Here is an 18,711-nt window from a genome sequence, read left to right on the forward strand (position 1 = left end):
AAACTGGTCCAACCTGCTGTTTCAAATTCAGGGAGACAGGGAGAGGTTTAAAAACTTAAAATATGGGTGAACATAAACACTTACACACAAAAGCGACAATTTAATAAAAACTGATCAGCTTATTGTTTTTTTTGGATAAATCAATTTGACAGACCAGCACCAATAGAGGTTAGCGAGTAGTTACACTGTAAGCAATACTGCTTTCAACTGCTGCTAGTCTGCAAATGTAGACATTCAATCCACATCCATTTCACATGCTCTGAGCATTCAGCAGCACATTAATCTTGACTTCAGACTCCATGGGTGCATTTCAAGTAGGCTACGTGGTTTACCGTAGTTACAAACCTAGGTAAGTAGCTGGGTTACCTGGAACCTGGTAAACTCGGAAGCTCTGTGGCTTCATTCACCTATAGCAAAGCAAAACCCAGGTTTCGCACTAAACCACAATTGAGATACCACCAGCTTATCACCACATACACATCAAACCAATACAAACACAGACAGCAAGAAGACGACACACTCTCCAAAAGGTTGGCAACACAAGTGATCTTTAGTTGCATTGACATGGTATTTACAGTCGTCTACATGTGTGTATCCGTGCGCTCCTGCACCCCCGAGGCCCAGGGGCCCTCCTCCAAGTTGGACCAGGCAGGGCAACAGAGGAGGAGGAAGTAAAATAAGAACTCACGACAGTCACAGTAAAAAGCATGCTCAGTTCCACGGCTGCCGTCGCAGTTGGGGATGCCCTCTGAGGCGTCGGTGCTGGAGGCAGGAGACAGGGACGACAGGGAGGACACCTTCACGGACGGGACAAGACGCGGCGGCAGAGCCGTCCGTCCACTTCAGAGTGCCTCGGGAAAGTTTGGCGAAGAGAAAGTTATCCCTGCTCTCATGGAGCATTATCGTACCCACAACTCTACTCCCTATTTTACTTTTTAACATTACTTTGCCAATGTATACTCAGATTGCCTTGTACCTAACATTGAGCAGGCTTTGAAACTTGAAGATTAAAGTACATTTCTAGAGAGGTGGAGAGGGGAGCACAGCACTGTGCTTGCAAATACATGTTCGATCAAAGCTGTTTTATTACATCAACCCTACCACTCAAAACTCATCATGATATGAACTACTATAAAAACCTTGACAAGGCATGTACAACATATCACTGACAAAAAGCAATATCATGTAAATCACAATAAAAACCTGGCAAAAAGCTTTTGTCTTATGTCACATGTCCTAGTACTGGCTTTCCTCTTGCCCTCCTACATCATCCAAAAAGTCAGAGAAGACTGATGAGCCCAAAAACAGTAATCGATGGCAAACAAATGTGAAGCTCCATATGACTTATGAAGAATAAGTACAGAAGAATAGCCAATAGAGGTCTCAATCACTTGCTTGGCATAGGTATACTTTCATACATGATTTCATTTGTGCTCTTTAAACACGAGGGCGAATTCTTCCCGGTCATAGTAACCTCATTGTAAGTAACAGCTTCAGATGAGCAACTGAAGTTATGTACAGAAAGGAAGAAAACAGCACTGTTAGACATTACAAATTTGTCTCATGTTGCCTCCAACAAAAAACTCACTTTGATCCCACCTCCATGTTAACAGTGTACCACAATGCACGTGGGGAAAAAAATAATCAAAACAATACTGCCCCCTAATGGCTAACTAGGGCAAAGTGCATGCCAGGACTACAAACAGATCATATACATAAGGCATTATTTTCTCTTCATACTGATTTTTTTAACCTCACAGACTTGATAGCAAATAGCACTTAATGTTAACAACTAATGATTGGATGAGTTACAGAGTTGTCAGCATTCACTGTACTGGTATACATCTAGAAACATAGAAAGAGAATCATTTTATTCCTGTGGAAACAGCAAGTTTCCGGAAAGAACATCTCCCTCCCTTCAGTAGGGATGGAGTTCTATCAGCAAATTACAGAGTTGGACTTGATTTGTTTTGTTTTTCTTTGTCACATTTTGTTTTTCTTCTTTTTTTTCCAGAGGTGTTTAAACGCTGTTCTGAAGCATACAAGTCTCATTGAGGGCTGCCAGTAGCTTCGTGTTTCATGGCAACTTGCAGCTGCAAAACAACACAGAGCCTCAGAATACAGATTTAAGGACAGGGGATCTGAATAAGAAGTTAGAAGTTTGTCTCTTAACGCATATTTTAAAATACTTTACCATTCTAAGAACCTAGCTTCCATAAGACATAAATGTTTAAATATGATAGACAGGTGACTCTTTACCCTTAATAGATGAAAAGGACTCGAGTGCGGGGCAGGGGAGAGAAGGAGTCTGCCATTTTGCGAATTTTTGCGTAATTGATGAACCCTCTGAGGAAAAGCAGGAACCCTGTGGAGCAGATGTCAGAGGTTCCAGTAGATGTTTATTTGTGGTTGTTGTTAGAGACAGTTAGGCAGAAGACAGTGCCAACCGATTTTTAAGTGTACTTCAGTGCACTGTAATCATCCTTCTGCTGTCTGGCCTGACAAAGCAAAAACTAATTAGGATACAGGCTGCTTCCTTCTGTTTGAACCAGAATCATCTTAAAAGGAGGAAGTGGTAACAAGCTGCCCATACAAATACGTATAATCTTAATGTAGTCTGGCTATAAATACTATCCTTTTCCATTACTATTTCAATGTCAAACTCATTTTTCACTCAAAGGCACAAAAACAGTATACTTAAGGGATAAACCATGACACGTGTTCTATTAGAAGTTCTAAAGTACGCCTGTTAATCTGTACCGTGTGCAAGTTATCAGGTCAAAAGCGGGGTACCCATCTGAATTGCTTCTAAAAGGCTCCTCACCAATCTGGGCATAGTATTTGGCATCTGGAATGGGCCTAGTACAGCTATTTAATGGTAGTTTTAGGAATGGACATAAGCTGGGTATGAATTTCACGGCGGCCACGACGGCCATGGCCCCTTGCGTTGGCCGTGATGCCCCTTTGAAAATCAGAGGTTTACAGGCCACGGTGGCCTTGGTGTCCCCTTCTTTTAATATTCTGCTTTGCGTCCTACTAATAGCTATTTTTATTTAGCCTGTGGCCTGTCAAAATAATCTTAGCATTCACATCGCAAATTAATTTAGTCTTTTACGCAGTGGAGAAAGTGACAGCGCAAGAAAGAAAGTGCGTCCAAATTCACCCATTCTTCTCAGTTGAACTACTCGTGAAGTAGCCTAGCCTACTCATCATCACACAGACATCACAAGTGTCACATGAAAGAGCTTTTTCTCAGCTTTTAAACGATCTTAGCCAATAATTGCTGTGTTGAATGGTTCGCGAGAAAAGTAAATAATATAATTCAATTTAATCATGCGTCCATGATCTCCCTACCCATTCATCTCGGCGGAATACTTCACGAACCCTTCTTTTAACACATGACAAACCAGAATAAACAGCAGACCTTACCAAACACAAAGGTGTAAAGCAGTCCCCTGTACAGTTAGCCGTTCCAGAGTAATCCAGTTTTGAATTTGCCGTAAATTTCGACATGCATGGATGTCTCCAAATTTGGGCTTTAAGTTTTATAATATGTTTAAATTGTTCCACGTGATTTCATAACGGGCCAAATACAAACTAAATGTTACAAATATCGCCTAGATATTGGTAAATCAGAGGACAGCAGAGTTTGTGAAAGTAGCCTTAATGATCACAAAATGCTAAGCATGCATCTAGGCTATTTGAGTTTCTTAAAGCTGAGCTGTGCTTAAATTGTTCAATACATGATTTCATAGCAGGCCAAATATAAAATAAATGTTATAGCCTAGATATCTGTAATTATTAGATGATCAGATGATTTACAGTTCTATGTAATATGTCATGTTTCATGTTTTTGTAATGTTTCATACAGTGATGCAGGTCTACTGCAGTGAATAGGCTAAATACAACTTTGATCATTTGTATATGCTACTACTGTATAGTTAACTTTGGCCTTGGTGCCCTGACATGTGGCCTTTGTGCCCCCAACCAAATATGCCCAACTGAAGGCCAAGTGGCCTTGCCCCCAGAATGGTGAAATTCCAAGCCTGGACATAAGGGAATCTGTCAGTCCCATCACGGTGTTTCAGAAATGCCTTCACAGTGGGCTAAAAACAGCCATGTGCACTAAAGATGATCCTGAGGACTGTGACTATGAGCCTATTTCTGAATGTGTTTTTTTATCTCATCCACAGAGATCTCTGGAGGCATTCTGATAGCCACGTCTTTAAGTTTAACACACATGACAAAGATTAGAGTTTTCCTCCATGAAAACAACAACGAGGACCAAATCAGTTCTACTCACCGAGAACCAGGAACACCCACCACAGCCAGTACTGGCCATCAAAGTAGCCTGGGAAATACGCTGAGAACTATGGAACAGAAACAGAAAAGGGGTGGGTGGGGAATGGGGGGGATGGGTGGGGAATGGGGGGGATGGGGAAAGCAGGTTGTATGAGACAACAAAATAAATTAGAATAAACAAAAACATGAAGTAGACACCATGTACTACTGTGGTCACTACTGTCAGCAGATAGCTTCTTTGGTCACATGACAACTCATGACACGCCACCCCTGTTGCACTTCTCCCCTCTCTCAGGAAACCTTTATTGCACACTATGTCGCTTTTTTGCTTACCACTCAGATAAATCACATGTTGTGGGATCACCACGAGGTCCTAACATCTGAACTTAGGCTACAGCTACACTACACCGAATCAGTTGACACGGATTTTCAGATCAAATCCGATCCACGTCCAGAATCACTATATCAATTGGGAGGCCTTAAAAACCTGCATAACAAAAAACCTGCATGACAAACGCACAGTTAACAGGTATGGGTACAAGGGAAGAAATAACCAACAGATAAAATCTGAAAACTGGGGGGAAATGGGGAATTTTTGCCAGACAGCTTGCATGCTACTTTATAGGAATTCACATTATAATGCCAGGTAGTTTTGTCGACGAATGAACTAATAATTATGTTTAAAGTTAGCTTCTTCTAACGAGGATAGGCTATGTATGAATGCATGTACAGTACGTTTAGTCCCGCTGTTAATGGGCTACATCTTTTTAAACAGATAGCTTGAACAACCGTGAAAGGCACGGAAAAGCAGCATGGCCATGTGAAACGAGCACAGCGAATCAGGGAAGGGTACATGGGCTTGTACGTCATCTCTTTTCAGATGGTTCTGCAACACAGTACTGACACACCTTCCACATCCATCCGATACGGCTGTGGAGCAAAATGAGTTCGGGGTCTCCAGCAGATCCAAATTGCTCCACTTTGGAGACGCTGATACGATGGTCGAATGTGGACGGGAGGGCGAATTGTAACAAAAGTGTGTTGGATACATTTGTATGGACCCTTTCAACAATAAAAACAAAAACAATGCTTGAACGTTCTATTTGGTTCCCAATCTACTTCCTCTGCATTAAGATAACATATGGAATGTTAAAACGGAAGCCTTGTGGGGCCAACTATGATGCTGATAATGGAACTCTCTTGAAAGGGTCTATACATGGATTTCTATGGAACGTCACGAAAACATGCGTGCGCAACCAAGAGGCAGAAAGCACCACAGAACAGCATAGAGCAATGCAAAAGAGCAAAAGAATAAAATGAGTTTTTGTGCTGAAAACGGCACCAATTCGAAATCACGATGGTTAGAGAATGTTAAATATGTTCAATATCCCTAATGGAATGCATGTCTTCGCCAAAAATGACAAAATACGATGTTATATGAATAATCCAAATGAACGTCAAACTTTGAAATATAGTCTGAAATGAGATGTTATTATCATTGAGACAACAGGGGTATACAAAAAAATCCGATTGTAGCTTACAGCAGCCGACTATTTAGGTTAAGTTTATAACGTTGTGGACGGCCACCAAGCGTCTTCTGCCTCACGGCTGCGCGCGCATCTAGTTTTGTTGGTAAACGGGAAACCCGTGTATATGGAATACATAATGCAGATGTAGCCTTAATGTACCATTCCCCACAGGCCACACCAACTCCATTATCTTCTCTATATCAGCACATATGGCTCAGGCTTCTGACACTGGCAAGTGGTGGGACAACAGGAGCGTGCTATGGTAAGGAAACCAGGTTAGGCCAGTCTTACCCTGACGATCAGAATCCATTTGATGAGTGAGAGGCCAAACCCAGAGATGGCACCGTAGCGGCCCGCGGCCGAGGTGGTGAGGCAAAAGGAGAGGAAGAAGCCAATCCAGTTGAAGAGGAATGCCACTGAAACGACAAACCCAAGTACACTGAGCGTGAGAGGCACACACACACGTAGACTGACCATAGACGTGAAGCACACAAATATACACAACAAAGAAGCCGTGAAGGGATGGCAGACAGTCTCTTTAATAGTCAGAACTACTGTCGTGGCCAACGGTTGGTACCCTTCGACAAAAAGAAAAAAAAATAACTCAATTTTTCTTTGAAATAATTTGAAACTCGCAAAAGTAATCAGCATTCATCATTGTTTATTCCAATTTTTTCCAAATTAGAGATTGACTTTGAAAAAAGTCTGGGTACTCACAATTGGTAAATGTTTCCAATCCTAGCATCATAATGGGTGTAGACTTTGCATTAACTTTGAAATCATTGGTCCAGTGTAACAGTGTAACAATTGTTTAGGGATTCCTACTTCGCCTTTACAAGCTACCTTTACAAACTGATAATAAATCGCATCAGCAGTCAGGAAACAATGCATTTACCTTTGCTGTATAAATGTTCACATTCAAGCGACAGCAATTTTATTATGTTTGCAGGCGTTGCTTATAACCGTTTACAAAAGCCACTTTCGATTTCAAAACGACATCGTTCCCCTTTAGTATCTTGTAGCTTGTATCTCAGTGAAATGAAAATGAGCAGAGATACTAGGCGGGTGGAGCCAGGCTAGAGCAAACTGGTCCGGCCATCTAAAATTGAAGGGTGCCTTCCGCGGACGGCATGTTTCCGCTCTTTTGAGATGTACTGTAGGTCTAGACTCACAGAGGGCCACTTCAGAACAGACCACTGCTAACCATTCTTACCAACAAATCTGTCTGGGCCATTTTAGAATATTTATGTAAAATACACAACTTTCTTTGCTTTCCTCTCTTAAATACCAAAGGAATACACATGGTAAAAATGCTTTGAATTTCATCACTTTTAAGGAAGAAAATGTAAGGAATTTTTCCAATAGTCTTTAAGGATGCCAAATTCAGCCACATCTGTACACACTCTAAACACACACTTACTGAAGAAAGTCAGCATGAAGATGCCGTCATTCCCTATCCGCAACTGGTCAGCGTCATCAAAATCATCCCTGGTCGCAAAGTCGTCATCCTGCCAACAGACAACACAGGACACCAAGAGGTTACACTCTGCAACAAACAGAACAATGATCATAGAAAGTCATCTCAAAGTTTACTGAAAGGATGCAATGCATATAAGATTACACAAAGCAACAAATATTCAGTCACTCCAGCAATGTCTTTGCCTTGGGATAACATGTTTTAAACGATGCAATGCAAACATACTGTAACATTTCAGTTGTGACAATCTGTTTTATAGCCTGCTAGTTAAACATCTCTCTTAGTTAGAAGTCTCTCAGCAGCAGTAGTGGCTGAGTCCGCAGGCACCAGTCTCACACAGGTCACACACCACCACTTAGGTACTGTACCTCCAGTGCACTGCGTGTTACATCATCGAAAGTGGTCAGCCGCTCCCGGCTCTGAGCGTAAGCAGTGCGAGGCAAAGAAACAGACCAGTGTAAAACACAGGGCAGGCAAAAGAGAGTGAGACAGAGAGAGTAAGAGAAAGAGTAGGGAGAGGGGGGAAAGAAGAAAAGAAACATACTGTGCACAAAATAGACCCTTTCAACAATAAAAACAAAAACAATGCTTGAACGTTCTATTTGGGCCCCAAATCTACTTCCTCTGCATTAAGATAACATATGGAATGTTAAAAAGGAAGTCTTGTGGGGCCAACTATGATGCTGATAATGGAACTCTCTTGAAAGGGTCTATACCTCACACACACACAGGTGTAGAGGCCCTGTGGAACAGTCTTTGACCCATGTCTCTCAAGACAACCTTATTTGGCCTTACCAAAGGAAAATAATTAATTGGTAAGAGGTTATGTGGAGAGTGACAGGTTGATCACCAGTTGGAATGCCACTTTATGTGTGATGCCAATACGTATGTGTGGTGACAAATTATGGGAACAACCTCAGTTTTTTAAATAATTGAAAAACTTTGTTTTAGCGCCTCCACAGAGCCAAAGTCAAAGGCACACCCAGAGAATTACAGAATACTTAATGACATTAAGGTTAAGCAGAAATCAGTATGCTAGCAGCAATCAATGAACTAGCATTGACAAAGCATTATGCAATGTCAAGCAATATGTGCTTGAGAAGTGTCGTCATGTTAAACAGTCTACATACCAGTCTATGGACCCTTTCAAGAGAGTTCCATTATCAGCATCATAGTTGGCCCCACAAGACTTCCTTTTTAACATTCCATATGTTATCTTAATGCAGAGGAAGTAGATTGGGGCCCAAATAGAATGTTCAAGCATTGTTTTTGTTTACCTTGTTGAAAGGGTCTATATAACATCAACAATGAACAAAAACCTCACACAAGCCTGTACACCCACACACACAGTGAGGAGGGAACTCCACAACAGCCGTTTTATCATACATGATGAATCTTCAGCATCTTGAAACTTTGATTTTGAGTTTATTGGTCATGCATCTGAGCGGGTCAGATGCTTCGATGTTGGGTGGACTTCCCTGTTGAGGTGGTGGCAATGGATAAGTGAAGAAGGACTTTAGTAGGGATTCAACTCACTCTGTCTGCAACCAAGGGGATGGTGGCTTCGGCCTTGAGCCGCTCTGCCTCGTCATAGGATGGCAGTGTTGTAGCCACGTTGTAGGATGGAGGCTTGGGGAATGGTCCATCTTCTTTGTAATCAAAATAGGCTAAGGAAAGAAGAACAGAACTAAAGCGTGACTCTTCAGCTGCTTTATGGACGGTACAAGGCCTATTTTTGACATCCACACCAGCATCCTTTACTTCACGTGTCATTGTAGGTCAGCGACATCAGACATGCAACTGAAGCAGGATGTGTGCCTATGCTGCTTATTAGCTTCCACTATAATCAATGGAACAGGCTACACCCGGTGTAACAGTGGTGTGTATACGCCACAAACATTAGAAAACAGATAGATCAGCCTGCTATATCTATTTTTTTTTTGTGAGGCACTTGCACTCTATGTATACTTCAGGCTTCAGTAGCGCCTACAGTTTAGCCCTAGGGCTAGAAGCACAAAGCAACTTCAGTTTCTGGCGTACTAGAAGTGCCACTGTGCCAGTCAAGCTCATTCCTCACATGGCTATAGCGCTTACACAATTAACAACAGATTAACTAACTACTTGTCAAAGGGTGGAGTTATGGCTGTGTTTGCTATTTGATTGGATTGTGAGATAGCTTTGCATGCACACAGCTTACAAAGAACAGGGACAGAGACATGTCTGTTGTGTTTCTCCAATGAGTCTTAGGACAACTTTTGACCAAACTTAAGTGTAGTCTTGAAGTAATATGACAGAGGGGTCTGACATTTTCACCATGTTAGCACATAACTTACCTGCGCTGTCTGCAGCTATACTGCTGTATGGGGGAGGGGCATCAGCGGCAACCTGTGGCGCATCCTCTGGTTCTTCCTCATTGGGCAGCTGGAAAACCAATCAGATTCAGGGGCTACTGTTAAAGCAGTTCCAACATTCCATCTCCCCTTCTTTTATCCTCGATAGAGTCACTGAGAATTGCATGTGTTTCCAAGTGACTCTGTACCATGTGCCTGCTAATACCTACAATGTACAACATACATTGAAACTTCTCTCAAGCAAACTCTCCACAAGCAAAGTGTTTTTGAATACTTTTACAGATGGTCTGATGACAGAGACTAAGGAGCAAGGACATAGGCTACTCAGCTTCATAGTGTTGTTGAGACAGTGATGAAAACAGTTAATTTGAAGTTGAGGAATGACATTTAGTACTAAACCCACTTTTGACCTGAAACAACCTAAACATTGATGGTCAATTATTGTTAATGCAATGTTGCAATGCTGATGTTGAATGTTAATTGCTAACTGCTAAGTCTTACATTGTTTTAGGTTACTCGGTCAACCAGTTCCACAAGTAATCCAATGGCAAGTGGTAACTAAATGTTTTTTCGTCACTCTGTCTGACAGGACTACATTCCTGACTTGTATGACAAAGAATTGATTGATTGATTCAAGCCCACCTAATTTTAATTTCTGAGAGAGCATTGTAATTCTTTTTTAGGTATATTCCCATAGTCTAGGGCTAATCAGCTAAACACTTCTATTAGTGCAGCAGATTAATGGCATATTTCAAGAGAATCGTTCAAATTGGTATAGAAGCATGAAATTTGGCACAGATACTCTCTAAGGGTCACTTTTTGGGAAAAAGGCGCTGGCCACCCAAAATTTCAACATGGCGGCCATTTTTTCAAGATGGCCGCTATTTCTGTCAAATGTCAATAGTTCAAACAGTGATGTAGGCATAACATTTTGTGAAAATACTCTCTTAAGAATGTTTTTTTTTTTTTGGAAAATGTCCTTGTCCCTCAAAAATTCAAGATGACGGGACAATACATGACTTGTTCATGTATGCTTACCTGGAAGGTGTACAGATCACACGGGACTTAAATGGCACTGGATGAATGATCTGGCTAGGTGTAAGTGACCCAAACCTAGTTGTATCCCATACTTGAATGTGTACTATGTCTATGATTGAGGTGGTAAAAGGATAACCCCTCTGCCTTAATCAGACAACAATCCCCCAAAATGGCAAATGAAAATCCCATGTCAGCCAAGAGATCAACTGATTGAATGAAATGTTGGCCACAAAGGAACCCCTCCTATCACCACCTACCCATCATGTTTCTCAACATAATGGCTATAAAATGATTGCCACCAACATTCCACTCTTTCACAATAGTGACCTGGAGATCCTTGAGAAGTTTGTGGTCCTGCTGTATGATCGATCAAGCACAGCTGTCAGTGAAGATGAGGCTAGACTTGACATGTTTGCCCGAAAGCAGAGGCCATATGAAGCCATTCCTCCAACAAGGGCAGCTCTGCTTCAACACACTAAACGTGCTGCATATCAGGCAGGCTGCATATGGGGTCAAGAAACCCAGTGTCAGTCAGAAGCAGAGTCATGCTGACTGGAGATGAAAAAAGCTTGGTGAACAATGGGGGGTCTTCTGGACAGCAAATGCACCAGTTGCACAAAGTTGTGAACAGCTAGCCAAGTGTGGCTGCAAAATCAGAGTGCCGTGGAGGATGCAAATGTTTTAGATTGGGTTTCACTTGCACAGAACTGTGCAATTGCAAATGTGAATAAAAAAGTAAGTTTGCAGTGGGCGAGAGCCGATTTCCTGATTCTGGACCATGATGTATATGAACACCTTCCTGGATATGTTGCCCCCAATACAACACTTGCTGACTGCCAAGCAGGGAGGCATTGGCTACCATTTTTAACAGTTTTTATTATGACTCGACAGGGCACAACCTCTCAAGCTCAGGCTGGACACTCTAACCACAAGGCCTTTGAGCTGGTAAAAATGTGAATTTATGTTATTTTTTCAATCCTTCCTTTTATCTGTCCCAACAGAGTACACTATTAAAGCAACACTCACTTTGAAAAATGCCTTGAATTTTTGAAATTGCCTTTTTCTAAAAGTGTGGCCGTTAAAATATTTTTGCTAACATGCATGTGTGCATCAGTGTACATACTACCGAAATGACGGCCATCTCGGAAAAGGTCTCCATCTTGAATTTATTATTGGCCATCCAGTTTTTTTTCAAAAAGTGGCCTTAACAGAATATTTGTGGCATATTTTCTGTATCACTTTTTGGAAACAGTGGCAATGAACAAAGGCAATTTTGAATCTTGAAAAATGGTTTCCATCCTGAATTTTTGAGTGACACATACCTTTTCCCAAAAGAGTGTTCCCAAAAGAGTCTCTTTCATGGGGGATAAGGGGTTAATCTGTGACAGCATCTCAGTATTTAATTGTTTGCCATCACTGAGCATAATACTAAGTTATTTCCGCTATTTTCATGCTTTATCATCACTAAATTCTCCCTGATTTACATTCCAGACTTCTGGAAACAATGTCCAAAATGTTGCATTATGAAGAATAAAATTCATATTATGGAGCTTCATAGTCAAAAATTTTATTTCATTAAAAGAAAGAACAAATATGTCTCTTTATCTGGTATAAATCCCATTAGGATCATCAAGTGCCCACATGGTCATTTGGCGGTCCAAATATGGGGTTCCAAAAAAGTCACCTTTGCCGGAGAGGGTTTTTGGACCCCCATAAAACCCCGTTCAGTGGTACCATAACCCTCAAATTAATTTTGGCAAGAGCAAAGTTCCCAAATATAACAAATAATCCTGTTTAGAATAAATATGATCATTAATCGTGGTGCTACGGCCACCCAAAAAGTGAAAAATTACACATGCTGCCAACATTTTTTAGGACACTGGTGACCCACCTCTCCTCCAAACAGTAAGGAATGTTGATTCCTCCAGAATTGTGTAGTACGGGCTACAATGACCTACCACACCAGTTTCCAGCCCTCTACCACTATTAGAACAGACATTATGGGCTTCCAAAAATGGCAAAGGATGAAATGTGAAATTCCAATGTGTCCGAATTTCAAATGGACGCCACGGGCAAACCGTTTAAGATATTGACCTGAAACTTCAGATTCCTCAGTTTGGTAACATAAGGCATATTTTCACCGCTTTTCAGCAAAATCTGAGAGGTGTCATGTGGCTGAGTTGACGTGGAATGACCCAGTACTGTAATCAGCTAATGTTAGGTCTTTGCAGTTACCGTTATATGTTCAAAAGTTAGGTTGTCACCTATGACCGAGGTAGCCTATACTTAGGAAGGGGAGCTTTCTCATCTTTGTCCAGAAAAAGAACACTGAACACTTCTAGGCCTCACAAAATTACAAGGCAATGTTAGCTGACGCCTTGAATAAGTAGCAGCTAACGTTAACTTTCACTTGTCGTCAATTACAGTTAACGAGTTAGCTGTTACACTATGTCACCTTCATTGTCAGCCAAGACTACAATACACGGCCACAAACGACAACGTACGTTCACGTATGTTCACTGTGGTTAACAGTTAACACAAACCTTCGGACAGCTTTAACGTTAAGGTGATGTGTTCAACTAACTGGCGATATCTGAGTGGCTAGTTCAGTTATTAATTAGCTAGCCTGTCTTTTTAATCTGACGTGAGAAGTTTGTCCTATATTCTATGTAGCAGCTACAACGCATACATGTAACTAAACGTTAACTAACCGGATGTCTTTGTAAGTAACGTTATCGCCAACTCCAAAAAAGAAAATGTAATTTGGCTGCTACGTTAAGTTAGCTCGCTTTTCCATTTATCTGAGCTAGGACCTAACGTTAGCGTTAGCTGCTAGCTTGTAACCTCAGCTATTAGCACTTAGCCAACCTTCGAATTCCAGATGAAATGACAACACTGGGTATTTAGTGTTGATTTTAGCAGCATTTACTGCACGTACTTTTTTATATACATATCATAAGGTAGCCAACGAAACTATGCAATTACTATACTAACGCTCTTACGTTATCCCATGCTTGCCAAAACAATGAGGCCTAACGTTTCATATATCAGGAGCAGCAACAGTGAGTAACGCTCATCAGAAAAGACGAATGAACATCTCACTCTTTCCAGCAAGCGTAACATCGTTTTACCTGCTGGTATCTTCCACTTGACTCAGCCATCGTCAGATATGTTGGTTAATCGCCAGATTTCCCCTTTTATAATGAAAAACCCGGCAGCGAAATCTTACATAAACTATATTAGGGACGACAAGAGGCTCACGTCCCACGACTGATCCTCCTACGCATTTGCTTCTCCGTCGTCTCCTCCGCAAGTAGACCTCCAAGTAGAAGCAAAACAATCACCCCCTACAGGCGACACTACAGAACTACACGGAAGGCAGTCAATCCAGTTGTGCATGTCTATCCGATGGGTTTAGGCGCGGCCTACTAGCGGCCTACTGCATAGCCTGCTGCACAACTTAATCAACTCACATTCCAAATAGGTAAATACAAAAAACAGACCATGCACACACCCTGGGAAAGTTCATTGCGTTTTTATTTTTTAATAAAAATACAAAAACAATGTTCTTAACACCTAGCCATTAGTGTATGTCAAAGATTGAGTCTAGACTGTCTGATATTTCAAAAGAATAGGGAACGTAGTTCCAATGTGCTTCTGGTTGTAATGGTGGCAGACAATCTCCACCTCATAGAGACTGAAGGACACTTTAACTCGTTCGTTAGGTGAGGTGAGGAAACACAGGGTGTAAAGGGCAAATTCAAATTCTGGACTGACACCGATGAAGATGCTGCCTTTAGGTTTGATGCCATTTTTCCAGCTGAACTGTAAAGCCATGATGTGCTTGTTCTCATCAGGCTATCGTGAAAGAGAGAGGAGAGACGGAAGGGATGAGACATTAGAGAACACCTCGTCAAGGGAATCTAATATAATGACTGGATTTGAAAAAAAAGAGTAATGATGGAGAGAAAGAAATGGGATACACAAACAGGTTTGTCGCCATTATGAAGGTATAGGTATTCAAGCAAGGAGAGAGAGAGAGTCTTACTTGAGGAGAGTGTGCATTCACACTGTAGCCTTTGTAGTCAATGTGTCCAAGCTTCTCCTGCAAATACAGCTGAATCCAGTTGTGAAATCCAATGACTGTGCGTCCACCACGAGTCTCACCGACAAATACATGCTCAAATCCTGAGGAGTCTGGCCTGAAGTAATAAAGTTAAAATGCCATGACATTTTTTTAAATCTGGAGTGAACAGCTCATCGACAGTATAATTAATCTCTGAAATGTTCTAGGACTGTGAATATGAATTAAGCTTATAATGACAATTATAGTAGAACTTTGAATTTGAACTCTGAACTGCAAGATGTGCTATCAAAGATTTTAGAATACTAATTGCTCAGTCCTCTACAATAAAAAGTGCTTGAAAGATCTTCTCCATATACCTATGTTAATCATCCCATCATCTGCATTCACATGTTTAACTGGCACCCTGAAGGTACATTCCTTAACTCTTCAGCCTCCAACAATTCACCTGAAGCATATTTATCAGAGTCTTTTTCTGGTATATCACTTTTAGCCTATATTGTAGTAAAGTAAGTTTGTTATGCGAACCAACCTGCTGGAGCCTCTCCTTGCGTAGAGTTCAAACCAGATCCGATACAGCTGCTGCTTAAATGCTGTCAGGTCCGAGGGGGACAGGTTTTTCTCCACAAGGTACTTATGAGCAATCTAGAACCATAACAACAACAGCAGTGAATATACTGTACATGGTTAAATAATATCATACTTGGGCAGGGGTGTCGGACTGGGGGTAAAACCAGTACTGATTATTAGGGCCCCAAGGGGAGGGAGGGGCCCTTGAAAAGTCTGGAATATATGCATTAGGGGGGGCATGGGAGCCCATCAGGACAGGCCTCATTACAGAAACTTCCTAGCTCTGAAATCCTATCTCAGTTCAGGAACTGCTTTAGGAAGCAACATTTCAGTTAGATTTTTAATGAATAATTTTGGAGATGCCATTTTTCAAAAAAAGATGAAAACGCTTCTTTTTTATTCCATGTTTCTCCCACATTGTCTTACAACCTTTTATAGCATGTGGCAGTGTCATTTTCAGTCAGAACAAACACACTGGTCAAGAGAACATTTTACAACATTAAATCAATATTTGCCAGGGGTATAAATAATTTGTTCTTAACTGTATGTATAATGAAATCCTAAGTTTTGTGCTTAGGCTAATAAACTGTTATATTGTATATTCATATATTTCATGTGCATTTTATTCAAGTGTTTCTTTTACATATAGTTTATATCCTTACATTTTTTAGAATTAGGGTAATGTGTGTCCTGAGTTTATATGCGTCTCGAAGTGTCACTAACACTTTCAAACCATCTGTTCAACATCAGCAAGAATGCATTGATAAATGTGCCCTACTAATGCTGCTGTTTCAGTGTGGTCCATGTAAAGCCATCCTTACACCAGAACACTTTGACAAGATTTGGGAAATATTCTTAAAAAATGTTAAGTCTTTTGAGTAAAGCTTGAATAAAGCATTAGTTAAAAGACTCCAATCTTTCTACAATCTTTCCCAAATCTTGTCAAAGTCTTCTGATGTATGGGTATCATAAGCTGGGCCTGGTATGTGACACTAAAGATCCTTGATTACTAACGCTTCAACCTTCTCTGGTAACACCCTATCCTGTCAACCTTAAACAGGACACTTAAACTTCGACTTATAGCTGCTCTAGTTAGAGAGGTAGGTATATCTTTATATGAAGCCATGCCATCTTCCTTAGTGTGCACCATTGTAAATAAAACCTTATTCTGACTTTTCACCCAGTCTTCATTGATCCGTATATAAAATCACCACAGAGCCAAATAAATATGGTAGTTGACCCTTTAGTGGCTTTTTGTAATGCAAATGGACTTTTTTAAATCCTATAATTGTGTAGTACTGTTTAACTACACTAGTGAAGCACTTTAAATCTGGTACATATTCCTACATGCCCCCTATTAATACTTGATCATTAGGACTACATAAGATGACAGGTCTGTAGGCAACAATTGATAATGAGCCCAATGCAGACTGTGGGGACAAATAAATATCTGATTTTATGGATGAATGGTTTGCAGAAAGTAATCCCACCGCATGACAGTACAGAGGTCAACATCAAAACATGAATTGTTGGATGGAAACAGTGTCAAACAGGCCATGCAAACATAGTCCTTGAATGTTTTGGAAGTAGGTCTTAATCCCTTTTTGACAAAAATTGCATGACGGCCCAATCTTTGCTTAAAGCACAATGAGGGAAACTGGATATGGTCTTTTAGTCAAAGCTCTTTACATCATGCAGTGTGTATGTGTGCCATAAACAAGGCTACTACCTTCATGGTGGGCGTCTTTATAATAGAATCCAGGAATTTGTGATTTTCAACCTCCTCCTCCGGGGTAACAATCTCTGGTTCTCCAGTATCGCTCTCATAGTTATCCAACAACGAGATGAAAGCTGTTAAGACACATCACAAACAGACCAGAGAAGAGGCAGACATGCTCAATCTGCTGCATCATGGACCAGAACTGACATAGTCAGACTTCTGTTAGGCAGCTTTTGTATATACAGTAACTAAGAAAGGTATATAGTGCCATACATAATGTTGGCACATTAATTTACATCCACTGATGTAGAAAAATTTACATTTAAAGACAAACTGAACAGAAGAAGACAGTTATCTACATAATATGGTACTAATGTCAGTGCAACTACATAACATGGTTTCCATGTCAGATTTGGCAGAGGATGTACTTTTTTCTCTCCTCAACAAAGAATATATAACAATGAGAGAGAAAGAATGAACATCTGATGAGAAAGAAAACACTTGATTGTTCCCACTGACTCTACTCTGCTCAGCTTGGACAGCCGTCATAATTACATTTAGGAAAATGTCAGCATGAACTGCTTTAACCATTACACTGAGGCAATGCTGTATGTGCAGCCATTGTTTTCCCAATGATATACCTGCACTGGAGGTTGGTTTGTGAATCCCTCAGAACAGAATTTTGACTGGAGGGATCAAATTAAACAGTTGTTTCACACGTTGAACTCCTACCCATGAAGGTCTCCTTTTTGAAAATGTTTTCATCAACAAATGAGAACAAAGGAAACCCAATCCCATCTTGGTCATCATTCATAGACCTAACATATCCCGCTTTTCCCTGCAGAAGAATGGAAGAGTTGAAATTCTGGTTAGTTACCCAGTATGCCCACCACCTTGTTTCACAATATCATACAATCTATTGCTTATCTATAATATTGGTTAATTTACAATCATTTCAATACAAAAACACATTAGGAACCATGTTCCTATACCACATGGGTTATTTGTTGGATTGTGTGCATGTATGTGTGTTTCTGGGGCATGGCGACAAAGAATGGATGGTTCTGATGCTTCCAGTGGCTATGCTAAGCAAAAGACTGAAGCTGGATCAATGTTGACCTCTGACTTTTTGTTCAGTGAACAAACAGACCGACACTGCCGCATTCATCACACAGGAATAAACAGCCTAGAGTGCCCGCTTGCCAAATGACGGACTCAGAACATCTAAATAAATCCAAAATAGGTACCCAACCTGCAGTGAGATGCGGTAGTCGGTCCCTGGTTTCAGACGATTGACGTCGTTATCCCAGAGCTCCTGCACCATAGCAGACAGCTCCCTGTCGCTCTCAATCATGATGTTACACTGAGGCTCGGGCTCCAGTGTGACGGGTTCCTTGAAGTGAGAGTAGGGAAACACGTTGAGTTCCAAAGGCCTGGTAGTGTTGAGCTGGTTTGTTGTTTAAGATCTCTCAATAAATAAGTAGTGTCAATCAAAGAGGGTCACCCACAAAGTATTTGAGATGTACCACTGAAACTATGTACAGCCACAGAGCAGCTAAGGTATATATGGGTAACATGTGTCTGAGATCCTATAGGCTTCCAATTTAAAGTCCACATCACATATGAAGAACAATTCTTTA

At 40.9% G+C, this 18,711-nt stretch overlaps 2 protein-coding genes across 2 annotated transcripts; both read right to left on the reverse strand.

Moving 5' to 3' along the window:
- Window positions 1-531: 531 nt before the first annotated feature.
- ndfip1l (Nedd4 family interacting protein 1, like) lies at window positions 532-14,002 on the reverse strand. Its single transcript, XM_076273543.1, has 8 exons — window positions 13,829-14,002; window positions 9,642-9,729; window positions 8,845-8,975; window positions 7,252-7,339; window positions 6,123-6,247; window positions 4,304-4,370; window positions 2,260-2,365; window positions 532-2,093 (listed from the first exon to the last, which is right to left on the reverse strand). Exons 1-7 carry the CDS (start codon window positions 13,856-13,858, stop codon window positions 2,262-2,264), a joined length of 633 nt encoding a protein of 210 aa, XP_076129658.1. The 5' UTR covers window positions 13,859-14,002; the 3' UTR covers window positions 532-2,093; window positions 2,260-2,261.
- Window positions 14,003-14,216: 214 nt separating this feature from the next.
- Window positions 14,217-18,425, reverse strand: endou2 (endonuclease, polyU-specific 2). The gene is made up of 6 exons (XM_076274706.1): window positions 18,324-18,425; window positions 17,804-17,909; window positions 17,081-17,202; window positions 15,314-15,426; window positions 14,746-14,899; window positions 14,217-14,555 (listed from the first exon to the last, which is right to left on the reverse strand). The coding sequence occupies exons 1-6, from the start codon at window positions 18,423-18,425 to the stop codon at window positions 14,304-14,306; spliced, it is 849 nt and encodes a 282-aa protein (XP_076130821.1). The 3' UTR covers window positions 14,217-14,303.
- Window positions 18,426-18,711: the final 286 nt, after the last annotated feature.

This window comes from Alosa pseudoharengus, unplaced genomic scaffold (assembly GCF_046254945.1).
Source record: "Alosa pseudoharengus isolate Yale_2024_CS ecotype anadromous, Long Island Sound unplaced genomic scaffold, YU_APseudo_1.1 YU_APseudo_1.1_scf_8, whole genome shotgun sequence".
NCBI classification, from domain to species: Eukaryota; Metazoa; Chordata; class Actinopteri; order Clupeiformes; family Clupeidae; genus Alosa; species Alosa pseudoharengus.